Source organism: Schistocerca nitens, chromosome 8 (assembly GCF_023898315.1).
Source record: "Schistocerca nitens isolate TAMUIC-IGC-003100 chromosome 8, iqSchNite1.1, whole genome shotgun sequence".
Taxonomy (NCBI): domain Eukaryota; kingdom Metazoa; phylum Arthropoda; class Insecta; order Orthoptera; family Acrididae; genus Schistocerca; species Schistocerca nitens.
Window position 1 is genome coordinate 355800547 of NC_064621.1, and position 15697 is coordinate 355816243.

The 15697-nt window shown below is 38.1% G+C and overlaps 1 protein-coding gene across 1 annotated transcript in view; it reads right to left on the bottom strand.

Annotated features, from left to right (window-relative positions):
* The window catches only part of LOC126199564 (probable cytochrome P450 301a1, mitochondrial), a gene marked incomplete at its 5' end in the record, with an annotated part of 110084 nt that overhangs the window by 28328 nt on the left and 66059 nt on the right, over positions 1–15697 (bottom strand). Inside the window, 2 exons of the mRNA XM_049936486.1 lie at positions 381–550; positions 13332–13494. Of these exons, the coding sequence (XP_049792443.1) occupies positions 381–550; positions 13332–13494 (333 nt within the window). The remainder of the gene's footprint in view (positions 1–380; positions 551–13331; positions 13495–15697) is intronic.

The following is a 15697-nucleotide window of genomic DNA, read 5'->3' on the forward strand; positions in this document are numbered from 1 at the left end:
GGGGGATTATTCAGAACACTGATATTTATTTGATATGTTTGTGGCTGCCTTGCAAACCCTTTACGCAATTGTCAGTGACTCTGTTTAAGGCTGCCATATTTCCAGTATCATATCAGAGTAACCTGGAATTACTGAAACAGAATCAGCACTTCAGCAGCTTTTGATGCACTGTCTTGTACTCGTATAGCACCTGTAACTCATGTGACCTCTGAAAGTGGTTGAGAAAATATTGCACTACACTGCTGCAAGCAATGATAACTGAATTTCAGTTTTTTCTAAAGATACTAAATTTTCCTTTGCATTGTTCATTTAATTTGAATCAAATAGTTCTTATGAAAGATATTACTGTTTAGCATTATTATATGGCTGAAGATACATACCTGAACACTTCCTTTATAAAAGCACGCAAGTAATGCATTTGGTCTAGATGGCTGGAGGTTATATGTGTCTCAGCAGATGGCAGTAAATTCAACAGTTCTTGATGTATTTTCTCTTGTTGAGCAGGACGTGTTGCCAGCTGGTATAGAATGGAGCATACAGCCATAGAAATCTGTAAATATAAAAACAGTTTACTACATAGCTCCAACAGAGAAACAAAGACAATTTTAGGATTACTTTAAACAAAGCTTATAAACTGCTATGCTATTTTTGAAATACAGACGGTGAAATGATTCAGCAGCAAAACAATCACATAAACATTAAAACATTTGGCTCTTGAAACAAGAATTACTGTCATTCTGAACAAAATGGCCATAAGAATGGATCCTGAGAGCACAGCTATGTTACTCAAAAACTTGAAAGAATAAAATATGTGGAAGAATGGAATAATGACAAAGTTTGAAAGACAAGAAGTACATCAAGAGGAAAAATGCAATAATACTTACAAAAACTGGAAAAGGCTCCTCATACAAGAAATGTAAAAATGAATGACAGTGACTGACTCATCCTTCTATAGTCCTATGATCAATCAACCTTATCTTTCTGCTAAGGAATTTCAGTTAACTTTCCTCTGTATATTTCCATTCACTTTGCTCGAATGTCTTAGAAGCAGACTATATGGACCTATATTTTACACATTATTTTAAAAGTTTTAACCACCTAAAATACCTATAAAAATGATACACAGTATCTTGTCTCTTTATAGCCCGTTATATAACAGAATCAGTGCCCAAGTGACCAGTTCAGCACTGTAGAAGGTAAACAGTTCTACAACACATGGAATTAGTGACACTAATACATACACCTGCCCAGGTAACCGAGCCCATTAAAGTACCTTCTTCTAGAACACAGGAAGATGTGACAGACCGGAATCAGATCCACCTCACACATTAATGGTGGTGGCCCATCTGCTGGTCAGCCTGTGTGTCGTTTTTAGGCACTTTCCCACATCCACACCAGTATCCACATCCCACCTCAGATATGCAAATCCTCTGGTAAATGATGTCATATTTGCCTATGTGATTACACCAGATGCAGACAGAAGTGGAACTGAGGGGGGTGAGGGGGGGGGGAGGAATTTGGGGGGGGGGAGGGGGGGGAGGGAAGCTGGCAGCAGCTTTGATATGCAAAGTCAAACTGCCTACAGCAGTTAAACACATGATGGTTTTACAGAATGTAGTAGGAAAAGTGAACAGATGCACTGTATTGGTTTTAATATGTATGTTTCTCACCTATACTGCATTGCTATAATGAACAATGTAGCTGTTTGTATATGCACCCCAGTATGCCGGTTAACAACTCAATGCTTCCACTATTTGATGAGTAATTTCCTTTACTCCCATATTCCCACAGGCATCTGCAAAGGAGGGGGGGGGGGGGGGGGCAGGAAAGAGTGGGCATTTCATTTGGGCCCACCTGGAGTAGTTAGTGTGGAGATACAGACTTTTCATTCATAACATAATTCTCATCCACTTATAACAATGACTGACTGCAAATCTACTGAAATGCAGATCTAATGATGCTGTGTGCAATGAAAATAGCTTTTCCTTTCTCTCTCTCTTTTTTTTTTTCTTTTTGTAGTCGTGGCAGATTCTGCATCATTCTACAGTGAAGGTGAGTAATGGAACAGTATGGAAACATAGTCCCCAGTCATCTCTCTCTGCCCTTATGAGGTTGCAGAAAGGAACTGTCTTGTCCATCAAAGAAGACCAATGATGGTTTGTGATTATACTTTCACTTTTACAGGACAGAGCGATTTCAGTAGACTCTGAACAACAGATCATCCTATACTGTAGGAGTATACATTCTTACTTATTCTACAAACTCAAATACCCAATACCATTGTCTCTGCTAGAAGAGAGAAAAAAGTGTAAAACTTCAAAGAAGTCTTCTTCAGGAGTTGAGAGCTTCTCATACTCCATGTAGTGCAGTACAATGCAAATACAGTCATAGACCTATGAGTCTGGCAATTAAGCTGTGCTGGTATGGCTGATCAATAATGTGACAAAGTAGAAAGACAAGGAGTACCTTGGTTCAATCCAAGGGTGTCAAAAGTCAATTGTACTAGCAAATTTTAGGGTGGCTTTCAGACAGTTTCTACCTTCATGTAGCCGTAGACTAACCCTGAATTATATTTCACATAGCTTTTAAAATTCATTTTGCTGAACGTTAATTGAGCAGCCAGTATTAAAAAATTGATAACGTGAAAGTAATGCTATACATTCATTAATGTGGTAATGTAAGGGAACAAACTGTTACAGATGGCATCGAAGCTGACTAAGCATTATTTAAAGGTTCCCTGTTTCTCCACTTTGAGAGGTGTTAATATGACAATTTTTGTTTATGTCCAACCAGATCTTCTCAACAGTAAGCACTCATATTCATATTAATGATATATGAAGTTCTATTTACCCTATTTTGTTGAAATTCGCTCAATATTTAAGTATCAAAAGTGAATCTATCAATCATTTCAGATGCAATATTTTATGTGTATTGTCCTTCAGTTCATGAAGCATGACTTGTTCTGCAGACCTGCTGAATCAGTTATGTCAAGAATTTCAGTTTTAGAATCTTGGCTCCTCTTGGATAAATTTCTGTTTATGCCCATTGTACTTGTAATGGGACACCCTTTTCTAACATAACCTTTTTTTAATAGAAGTAGCCAATACCAGGATTAATCCTGAATCTGGTATAGGTGAATACTCTTGGCCGTTTCACTGAAAGAATTCAATTTTATTTTGTATATGATGTATTAAATTTCAGACTAAAATGTATAAAAAGAAATTAATTTGTTACACTCTGTGTCAATAAAATTATTCTTCTCTTACAAATATTTTAAAATTATGAAATTTCTGGCATACTTAAAATCCACATAATTATTTATGCAATCTAATGCTAATTATTAAATTTATTTCTGGACTCATTTACGAATAGTGATATATTTTATTGAAGATTCTTCTTTTGTCAAGAAAATTTGTAAACTCTGTTGCTTTGTAAATTCTTTGGAATATTCTGAGTACTGCAGAATGTTAGTAGTAGTGGGCATGTCTCTGACAGAAATGCATGTTTTTTTTGTTTTTTTTTTTTAGTTTTGTCTACAATAACGCAATTGATAGTTGTATGAAAATGGAGATCAGGAAGTCAGTGTGATATTGAAGTATGGGATAAAATAAAAGAAATATACAGGCAAATCTTCATCAGTTATTTACTCATCAGGAACTCACAATGTTAAATCCAAGTTTCAGCCACAAGAATGTACCCGTAGACGCAAGACTTGGAACCAACAAGAAGAGAAAATGAATATAAGTAAAAAGTTTTTCTTTTGTATATCTTACATCTCTCGAAGCTTTCAAAAATAATGAAGACACTATGAAAAATTTAATAGCAATGCATGGGAGGGTAAGATTACATACTCCTAAATCATTTACATCCTGCTTGAAGTTTCCATGTCATATTAAAACTTTTTAGAAGGAAATATATGTAGGTAGGGGAGATCCATGATCTAGAGGTAGTGTCTGTGTTGGTATTCAAAATATCCTTAGTCCCAGGTTTGAACTTCACCTCACTCAAATTTCAAATAAAAATCATCAGCAATGGCAGCCAAAGACTTCCAGCATAAGAAGTTATCCTCATTCAGCCAATTGCCTTGTCAAAGATGTAGGATGAGAAGATGGAGATTCAACCACTCTCTTGCTCTTGGGGAGGAAAACTACCCCTAAAGGCTGAAGAATTAGCCAATGATAAATGACATGAGGATGCAGAAGGCAATGGAAAACACTGCATTAAAAACACATAATGTGTATCCACAGGACATACGGCCTGTAATTCAGAAATATTGTGATCTCTCCATTGACAAAAGGTTCCAGACTAGGCTCCCTTTCATATCTGTGGGAGGGAACTGACAAGGGGGAGGTGACCACGAGAAAAAGATTGAATAATCAATGAAACAATAATGTTCTGTGAATCAGGGGTTCAAATGTCAGACATCTGAACATGGTAAGGAAGCTATAAAATCTGAGATGGGAAATGCTAAGGCTCAGGGTAGATATAATGTGGGTTAGTGAAGTGAAATAGAGATAAGGGAATGATTTCTGGTCAGGTGAGTATAGATTAATATCAACAGCAGTAGAAAATGGTAAAATGGGAGTAGGATTCGTTATGAATAGGAAGATAGGACAGAAAGTGAGTTACTGTGAACAGTTCAATGATAGGGTTGCTCTCATCAGAATATACAGCAAACCAACACCAACAACAATAGTTCAGGTATGCATACCAATCACAAGCTGGAGATGAAGAGATAGAGAAATTATGTTAGGATACAGAACAAGTAATACAATATGTAAGGGGAGACGAAAATCTAATGGTCATAGGGGACTGGAAAGTGGTTGTAGGGGAAGGGCAGAAGAAAAGGTTACAGGAGAACATGGGGTTGGTACTAGGAATGAGAGAGGAGAAAGAGTAATTGAGTTCTGCAATAAATTTCAGCTAGTAATAGTTAATAATCTGTTCAAGAATTGCAAGAGAAGGCTGGGTGATATGGGAAGATTTCAATTAGATTACATCATGGTCAAGCAGACATTCAGGAATCAGATACTGGATTGTAAGGCATGCTCAGGATCAGATATAGAGTCGGATCACAATTTACTAGTGATGAAGAGTAGGTTGAAGTTTAAGAGACTAGCCAGGAGGAATCAATGTACAAAGAGGTGGGATACATAAGTACTAAGCCATGAGGGGTTGTGCTTGAAGTTCTCTGAGGCAATAGATATTGTAATAAGGAATAGCTCAGTAGGCAGCTCAGTTGAAGAGGAATGGATATCTCTAAAAAGTGCTATCACTGAAGTTGGAAAGAAAAATATAGGTACAAGGAAGGTAGCTGCAAAGGAACTGTGGGGAACAGAAGAAATACTTCAGTTGACTGATGAAACAAGGATGTATGGAAATCTTCAGGGAAATTCAGGAATTCAGAAATAAAGGTCACTCAGAAATAACATCAATAGGAAGTGCAGGGAAGCTAAGATGAACTGGCTGCATGAAATATACATGAATAAATTGAAAAGAAATGATTATTGGAAGGATTGATTCAGCACTTCTTTCTTTTTTTTACAATCTCTGTCCTCTCTACAGTTTTTCCCCTCTACAGCTCCCGCTAGTACCATGGAAGTCATTCCCTGATGTCTTAACAGATGTCCTATCATCCTGTCTCTTTTCCTTATCAGCGTTTTCCACATATTGCTTTCCTCTCCAATTCTGCACAGAACCTCCTCATACCTTACTTTATCAGTCCACCTAATTTGCAACATTCACCTGCAGTACCACATCTCAAATGCTTCAACTCTCTTCTGTTTTGGTTTTCCCCACAGTCCATTTTTCACTACCATACAATTCTGTGCTCCAAAGATACATTCTCAGCAATATCTTTCCCAAATCAAGGCCTATGTTTGATACTAGTAAACTTCTCTGGGCTAGGAATGCCCTTTCTGCCAGTGCTAGTCTGCTGTTGATGTCCTCCTTGCTCCAACCATCATTGGTTGTTTTGTTGCCTGGGTAGCAGAATAACTTAACTTTGTCTGCTTTCTGACCATCAATTCTGATGTTAAGTTTCTCAATGTTCTCATTTCAATTACTTCTCATTACTTTTGTGTTTCTCTGATTTACTCTCTGTCCATATTCTGTAGTCATTAGAATGTTAATTCAATTCAGCAGATCCTGAAATTCTTCTTCACTTTCATTGAAGACAGCAATGTCATCAGTGAACCTTATCATTGATATTTTTCACCTTGAATTTTAGCTCCACTCTTGAACCTTTCTATCATTTCCACCACTGATTCTTTGATGCCTAGCTTGAGCAGCAGAGGGAAACAAGTACATCCCTACCTTACACCCTTTTTAATCTGAGTGCTTCACTCTCCATCTTCTACTCTTATTATTCCCTCTTGGCTCTTGTACAAGATATATATTACCCATTTCTGCCTATAGATTAACCCTATTTTCCTCAGAGTTTTAAACACCTTGCACGATTTTACATAGTCAATCACTTGTTCCAGGTTGACAAATCCTATGAATGTGACTTGTTTTCTCTTTAATATTGCTTCCATTAGTAACTGCAAAGTCAGAACTGCTTCTCTGTTGCCTTTACCTTTCCTAAAGCCAAATTGATTGTCATCTAACACATACTCAGTTTTTGTTTCCATTCTTTGGCATGTTATTCTTATCAGCAACCTGGTAGCATGAGCTGTCAAGCTGAATGTGTGAATTCTTGCATATGTAGTCTTGAGAATTGTGTGGATGACATTTTTCTGAAAGTCAGATGTTATGCCGCCAGACTCATAGATTCTACACCCCAATGTGAATAGTCGTTTTGCTGCCACTTCCCCCCAATGATTTTAGAAATTCTGATGGAATGTTATCTAATCCCTTCTGCCTTATTTGATCTTAAGACCTCCAAAGCTCTCTTAAATTCTGATTCTAATACCAGATCCCCTATCTCTTCTAAATTGACTCCTGTTTCTTCTACTATCACATCAGACAAATCATCCCCCTATAGAGGCCTTCAATGTACTCTTTCCACCTATCCACTCTCTCCTCTGCATTTCTGCATTTATCAGTGGAATTTCCATTGCATTCTTAATGTTACCACCCTTGCTTTTAATTTCACCAAAGGTTGTTATGACTTTCCTATATGTTGAGTCAGTCCTGCTTAAAATCTTTTCTTTTTTGATTTCTTCATATTTTTCATGCAACCAATTTGTCTTAGCTTCCCTGAACTTCCTATTTATTTAATTCCTCAGCAACTTTTATGTCTATACACCTGAATTTCCCTGAACATTTTTGTAATTTCTTCCTTCAATGATTAAGTGCAGTATTTCTTCTGTTACCTGTGGTTACTTTGCAGTTACCTTCTTTGTGCCTACGTTTTTCTTTCCATCTTCTGTGATTGCCCTTTTCAGAGATGTCCATTCCTCTTCAACTGTACTGCCTCCTGAACCATTCTTTATTGCTGTATCTACACTTTTGCACTTCTGTATCCTGCTTCTTTGTGTATTGATTCTTCCTGACTAATCTCTTGAACTTCAGCCACTCTCCACCTCTCACTACATAGTGATATGAGTCTATATCTGCTCCCGAGTGTGTCTTACAATCCAGTATCTGATTTTGGAATTGCTGTCTGGCCATGATGTAATTCAACTGAAATCTTCCCATATCACCCAGCCTTCTCCAAGTATACCTCCTCCTCTTGTAGTTCTTGAACAGAGTATTCACTATTCCTAGCTGAAATTAAATACAGAAGTCATTAGTCTTTCTCCTCTCTCATTTGTAGTACATAGCCTATATTCTACTGCAACTTTTTCTTCTACTCCTCCTCCTATAACTACATTCCAGTCCCCCAGAGTTTCATCTCCCTTTACATACTCATATCTTCATAGACTTTCTCTAGCTCTTCAACTTCAACTTGTGATGTCGGCACGTGTATCTGAACTATTGTTGCTGGTGTTGGTTTTCTGTCAATTCTTATAAGAACAACCCTGTCATTGAACTGTTCACAGTACCACACTCTCTGCCCAACCTTTCTATTCTTCATGAATCCTACTCTCATTATACTATTTTCTGCGGCTGTTGATAGTACCTTATACTCATCAGACCAGAAATCCTTGTCTTCTTTCCATTTCACTTCACTGACCCCTGCTATATCTGCATTTTCAGATTCTCTAGCTTCCTTACCATATTCAAGCTTCTGACATTCTGAACCATGACTCATAGAATGCTATCTTTTTGTTGGTTATGCAATCTTTTTCTCATGGTCACCTCCCCTGTGGCAGTCCTCTGCCAGAGATCTGGATGGAGGATATTCTAGAATCTTTTGCCAATAATGATCCTTTTTCAATTACAGGCCACATGTCCTGTGGATGCACACTATGTATCTTTTGTGCAGTGTCTTTAATGTCTTCAGTCATTGCTGATTCTTCCACTTTTAGGGGCAGTTTCCACCCCAACAACAAGAGAGTGACCTGAATCTCTGTCGAATCTTCCGCCCTCTTTAACAGGGCCATTGGCAGAATGAGGGTGACTTCTTATAACAGAAGTCTTCAATCACTAGTGCTGATTATTAATCAGCATTTAGGTGGTGGTCGGTTTCAATCCCGTGACCGAGAACATTTTGATTACTTATCAATCCACTTATCCACTTAGAATAAAGAAAAGTCAGAACAACATAACATTAAAAGCAAGGGTGTTAATATTAATAGTGCAGTGGGAATTACAGTGTGAAATGCAGAGGAGCCATAGTGCTGACATTATCACCTGACCATTCACACTAGCAAGAATACAGAGTTATTACAAATGACTGAAGCGATTTCACAGCTCTACAATAACTTTATTATTTGAGATATTTTCACAATGCTTTGCACACACATACAGGAACTCAAAAAGTTTTTTTAGGCATTCACAAATGTTCGATATGTGCCCCTTTAGTGATTCGGCAGACATCAAGCCGATAATCAAGTTCCTCCCACACTCGGCGCAGCATGTCCCCATCAATGAGTTCGAAAGCATCGTTGATGCGAGCTCGCAGTTCTGGCACGTTTCTTGGTAGAGGAGGTTTAAACACTGAATCTTTCACATAACCCCACAGAAAGAAATCGCATGGGGTTAAGTCGGGAGAGCATGGAGGCCATGACATGAATTGCTGATCATGATCTCCACCATGACCGATCCATCGGTTTTCCAATCTCCTGTTTAAGAAATGCCGAACATCATGATGGAAGTGCGGTGGAGCACCATCCTGTTGAAAGATGAAGTTGGCGCTGTCGGTCTCCAGTTGTGGCATGAGCCAATTTTCCAGCATGTCCAGATACACGTGTCGTGTAACATTTTTTTCGCAGAAGAAAAAGGGGCCGTAAACTTTAAACCGCGAGATTGCACAAAACACGTTAACTTTTGGTGAATTGCGAATTTGCTGCATGAATGCGTGAGGATTCTCTACCGCCCAGATTCGCACATTGTGTCTGTACACTTCACCATTAAGAAAAAATGTTGCTTCATCACTGAAAACAAGTTTCGCACTGAACACATCCTCTTCCATGAGCTGTTGCAACCGCGCCGAAAATTCAAAGCGTTTGACTTTGTCATCGGGTGTCAGGGCTTGTAGCAATTGTAAACAGTAAGGCTTCTGCTTTAGCCTTTTCCGTAAGATTTTCCAAACCGTCGGCTGTGGTACGTTTAGCTTCCTGCTTGTTTTATTCGTTGACTTCCGCGGGCTACGCGTGAAACTTGCCCGCACGCATTCAACCGTTTCTTCGCTCACTGCAGGCCAACCCATTGATTTCCCCTTACAGAGGCATCCAGAAGCTTTAAACTGCGCATACCATCACCGAATGGAGTTAGCAGTCGGTGGACCTTTGTTGAACTTCGTCCTGAAGTGTTGTTGCACTGTTATGACTGACTGATGTGAGTGCATTTCAAGCACGACATACGCTTTCTTGGCTCCTGTCGCCATTTTGTCTCACTGGGCTCTCAAGCGCTCTGGCGGCAGAAACCTCAAGTGCAGCTTCAGCCGAACAAAACTTTATGTGTTTTTCTACATATCTGTAGTGTGTCATGACTATATGTCAATGAATGGAGCTACAGTGAATTTATGAAATCGCTTCAATGATTTGTAATAGCCCTGTATATCTGTGGCCAGGATGCTATATGCTTGATCCACATGGTATAACTCAGTTTCCAGTGGATCAAAATCATGTGACAATAATTATAATTGCAATTCATGAGTCAATTGATGAGTCACAATGTTGACAACACAGTGTCTGGTATGAAGTCAACATCCACTGATGCATGGGGATGGGAACCTAGAGCCTAAGTTCTCATTGTGGATAATATGATGCAAGACTTCAGTAGGGGGATGCAACAAATGTTCAATATCAGTAATTTTAGCCTCAGAATATTTCTGATGGGCACATGCAGAGAGGATCAAGTCACTGACAAGATCTGTGTGGTCATGCAAATGACCAACTAGGCAAATAAAACTGGAATCTTCATCCATAATACCATGAATGTCAAAGATGTTATCTGCCAAGGTGAATCACATATGTGGATTGTCCTTCAGTAACAGAATCAATTTAGGAAACCTGCTGGATTAAACCATTTGCATAGGTGTTGGTATTGGAGGTAGAGCTGTTGTGACCGATGAAGGCAGTACAGCATTGGCAGTAGCGAAATCTTGGTTAATGGTTGCTAGTGTCCAAGTGAGATGCTGCCCAAGGAGAATGTTGTAGGCATAAGAATGTGGTAAGACCAATGTGGCAGGGATGACCATGGTCATCAAAGATAGCATTGCAGGAGTACACAGAAGACAGATGTGGTGCGATGCATAGTCCAAGGGATGCATAGTCCAAGGTACATGTGGGGGGACTGAGGATGCATGACAGGGATGCGTGGAAGCACAGTTGACCATTGCAGGAAGTAGACCCATCACTGCAGAATGCAAAAATGGAGGAGTCAGAATATATGGAGCCAAAGAGCAGATGGTATCTGTAGAAGGCAAGTAATGCACAGATCCCAGGCTGCTGAGCAGCAGTGGCTAAGTATATTGCACATTGCAAAAAAAACATAATTCAGAACATATATTGCCAAAGTTGACAATACTGTGTGAAAGCAGTGTAGCTGGTGCACTTTTTGTGTGCCATTGTGCATCTGGTAAGGTTACAGCATTTATTTGAGTAGCATAAGGATCGAATTGTTCCTCCTCCAGTTTGCACAAAGTGATGGGGTATCACAGAGTTCAACATGTCGTATGTTGTGGGAGTCATAGTTAGTAAGGTGCACATACACAAATAAACAACAATCAGAATAATGTAGAACAGGATGTAGACAGATCCAGAGCTGTACAAACTAGGGTAAAAAAAAAATACACACTCCATCCCGATGAGGTGAGTTGTAGAACAGACAAATGTAGAAGTCCAACAAAAGAGTGGAAATCAGCATTTTAGGCATCACAAATGATGTTTGTGAGCATTGTTAGGGTCAACAATGTCGTAATTGGTGTCCTAATGATGACACATGATAAAGGGTGAAAATCATTGCAAAATCCAATTCATTATCAAAATATTTTATGAAATGTAGAAGCACAATACAATTGAACAGCTCATAATGGCATGCAGACACAAAGACAAAGAGAGCAGAGTTAAAGATCTTAACATAATCAAAGACGATACTGTTTAGTGGTTGATAGTCATCACACTATTATTAGGTATGATTTGATCTAAGCTATTAATGCAAAGAAATTTTGGTTAGCCATAGCAGATTTTGTATCCTACACAACCAATCACTGGCTATAGCAAAGGACACTTTTTGTGGTTCAGCTTTGCTACCAATTAATTTGTCAGGTGATTGGGTTTGGATTTCTATGTAAAAACATTCTTTCTGAAAGCCCAAGAGAGAGCCAATGATTACAACCACAACTTGAGGGTGTCTTAATCAAGGAAATGCAAGATTTTAATACTCTGCTAGAAACATCATTGTAGTCAAAAGAATTATCACTTTTATCAATATAATAGAGGGGAAACATTCCACGTGGGAAAAATATATCTAAAAACAAAGATGATGTGACTTACCAAATGAAAGCGCTGGCAGGTCGATAGACACACAAACAAACACAAACACACACACAAAATTGAAGCTTTCGCAACAAACTGTTGCCTCATCAGGAAAGAGGGAAGGAGAGGGAAAGATGAAAGGATGTGGCTTTTAAGGGAGAGGGTAAGGAGTCATTCCAATCCCAGGAGCAGAAAGACTTACCTTAGGGGGAAAAAAGGACGGGTATACACTCGCACACACACACACATATCCATCCACACATATACAGACACAAGCAGACATCTCACAAGCAGACATATTTAAAGACCATTTAAAGACTTTAAATATGTCTGCTTGTGAGCTGTCTGCTTGTGTCTGTATATGTGTGGATGGATATGTGTGTGTGTGTGCGAGTGTATACCCGTCCTTTTTTCCCCCCCTAAGGTAAGTCTTTCCGCTCCCAGGATTGGAATGACTCCTTACCCTCTCCCTTAAAACCCACATCCTTTCGTCTTTCCCTCTCCTTCCCTCTTTCCTGATGAGGCAACAGTTTGTTGTGAAAGCTTCAATTTTGTGTGTGTGTTTGTGTTTGTTTGTGTGTCTATCGACCTGCCAGCGCTTTCGTTCGGTAAGTCACATCATCTTTGTTTTTAGAATTATCACTTTTTATATACTTAATTTTTTTATCTCCCAGATGCCATTTTTTGAAAACAATGTCTATTGAGGGTGTGTATAGTGTATGTTGCAGTAGGGAGGGGTTCCTTTCTTGTTGGAAGATACTTCAGTCCCATAAATTATGTATGCTTCTGTAAAACTGTGATGTGAGTGGTTTCAGGTGAAATCGGGGCTCAATGTGATGATGAGATGTTTCCCAAATTTTTCACTGGCACCATCTGGATTTATTAATCTCTTACCAGTATTCCATCAAAACAGTGAGTCTGAATCATTTGTTACGATTCTATTACAACATACTTTTCTTTTATGTTCTGAACCTAAGTGAACAGTATATTTTGCTGTCAACATTTGACCATTGTAGGCAGATAAGTCATTTAGTATTATCTTTAGTTCTAAATCACTAAATGTTTTTTGGTCTAAGGGCAGGTATTTGCTAATCTTTCTGCTGCAACCTTCAATACTCATTATGAATTTTAATCTGACAAAGAACCCAAAACTAAACATCAATAACTCTGTGTTCTCATTACTATCAGTCAAAAAATAATATTAAGTCTCTATAAGTTTTAGGTCTGCAGCTATATCTTAATTTAGATAATGGATTCTGCAGGAAGTCTGTAAAGTACTACTACAGATTATCTCACACTTACTGTATCTATGCCCACAAGGATGAGGTCAAGTGCCATGATGCAGGCTGTCTTGGGGTCTGGTTCATTGGCAAGGACACGCTCCAAGAGTGATAGGTCACTCTCATGCATGGAACTCTTTGTTTTCAGTCTTTCCAGTGCTTGGTCTATATACTTCGTGCACACCCTAAAATAACACAAAACCTTGTTGCTTGAAATCTATATGTGTTTCTGAATATATATCATCCCTATAAACTAGATATTACAGTTGAGAAAAAAAAAACATTTATCATATTAAGATAATTGTTTGGTAGCAAGAATAAGAGAACAGTATTAAAAATAATAGAGAAGAAGATAATGATGATGAAATGAACTGATCTGGATTAAGGTGTTTGTTTCATGCAATTAACCACGATTATAGTTGATCAGCTTACTGTAGTTTGGACAAACTGTTCATTTTTAATGTGTACTACTCACCAGACAGGCTGTGTATTTCAGCTGTGGACATGACTCGGAGTAGACTGCAGTTGTAAATAACTAATGCTTCACTGCTGGCAACTGTCTTAGTCACTGCTTATACTTTGTTATTTTGTGCTTTGTTATTGAGTTGGGCTGATCATGGGGCAGGACTAACAAATCAGTTATATTGGTAAACATTTTACAGTTATGCAAGTCAGATGTCATCTTTAGCTAGGGAATATTTTTTTTATATGTCTTTTTAAAATAGTCATGTGTGTTTTTCATTCTAATAAAAATATTAAAATAGCATTTTGTCATAAAATTCTCTGTTGTGAACAATTTAAGCACCAACTGAAACTGATTGAAAGACAACACAAGTTTGTAAGGAATCTGCTCCTTCCTTTAGAATGAATGTATGGCTGAGTTCAAATGTGGTAGTACTTCTCTTTAACATGATTTTCACAAAGAACATCCCCACATATTCACCTCAGGTGAATACGTCAGCAAATCTTTGTGTGAGACTGGTCCCTTTTTTCTTAGACGCTAACCAAAAGCAAACAGGTAAATAAACTAATTTCTCAACAGTATTTGGACGGTACTTAAAAAAATAGAACTCAATTTGTGGATTGGTTTATGACAGCAGATGAGAAGTAGGTCCAACTTTTCAAGCCAGAATGAAACATTAGTTAATGGAGGGGGTACAGCTAGTGACAGGAACATTTAAGATTGCTGTTTTCTGAAATGGGAAAGAGTTTCTTGTTATTAATTACTTTGAAAAAGGCAAAACAATAGCTAACACATATTACTAAAGTATTCTGGATGAACTGGTTGCAAAAAATACACAAGAAGAATCTGGACTGTAAAAAATGGGCATCTTTTATCAAAGAAATGCATCTGCTTGTATTAGTGCTTTGGTGATGAGAAAGAGGGATGATATCAAGTAAGAGTTGTTATAAAAGCCACTGTATCGTTTAGATTTGGTATAGTACTTCTAGGTCTGACCATCAGATAAACATCTGAACATTTGACTAAGTGGATTGGCCTGAAGGAAGATTCAGTTTAAAAACATAGCCTTTTACTGCCTAGATTACCCCATTACCATAATGACCTGTGATACATTCTCTGCTGTGTGTTACTGATTTTAGATGCAAAAGTGTGTCATTCAACATATATCTATGCCAAACATAAAGAGTTTGTGCCAGTCTTTGCTCTGGGCTGAGAATATGAATTCTGCCTGCTATTCAGAATATAACCTCTGTTAGGATATAAATCAAATACTGCACTCAAATAGATAAACTTTTTAGAAAAATCATAAAACCACAGGTTTCTATTAATTCTGTAAAGAATCATCATTATGACATAAGCATTTAATGAGATGGCAAATTCCGACTTCATTAAGCTATGGTGCACAAGACTGCAGCCAGGCTTTGACAGTGTCCAGAAATTCATCATCTTATTTGAAAACATTGGGAACCAAGACACTTTCCTTCATGTGCTTGTAGAGACATAGTTAAATAGACTGTAGGTTGACTGTTTAAAAATATGCCATTTCAACCACCACAATAATTCTTGTAACTTCCTGGTAGATTAAAACTGTATGCTGGATGGGGCCTTGGACATGCCCCATGGCAGTGAAAAGTGAGATGTTGGATCTTTATCAGCTACTGTCTGAAATGAGTTGCTGCTATATATGGCCTGGATATTTAGGGCCAGTTTGAGAACATTTTTTCACGCAAGTGACGCATAAAATTTGCTGCCCCCTCCCTACCATCTTTATACATTAACTGCTTTTCCTTGTTCTACTGGCACGCATAAAAAAAATACAGTTTTTGGAAGGCGAGTTCAACGACCATTTTCTTTCGGCGATTTCATTGTTCTTTAATTTGCGAATTAATAATGCTTTGTTGAAATACCTAGTTACTCATTTATTG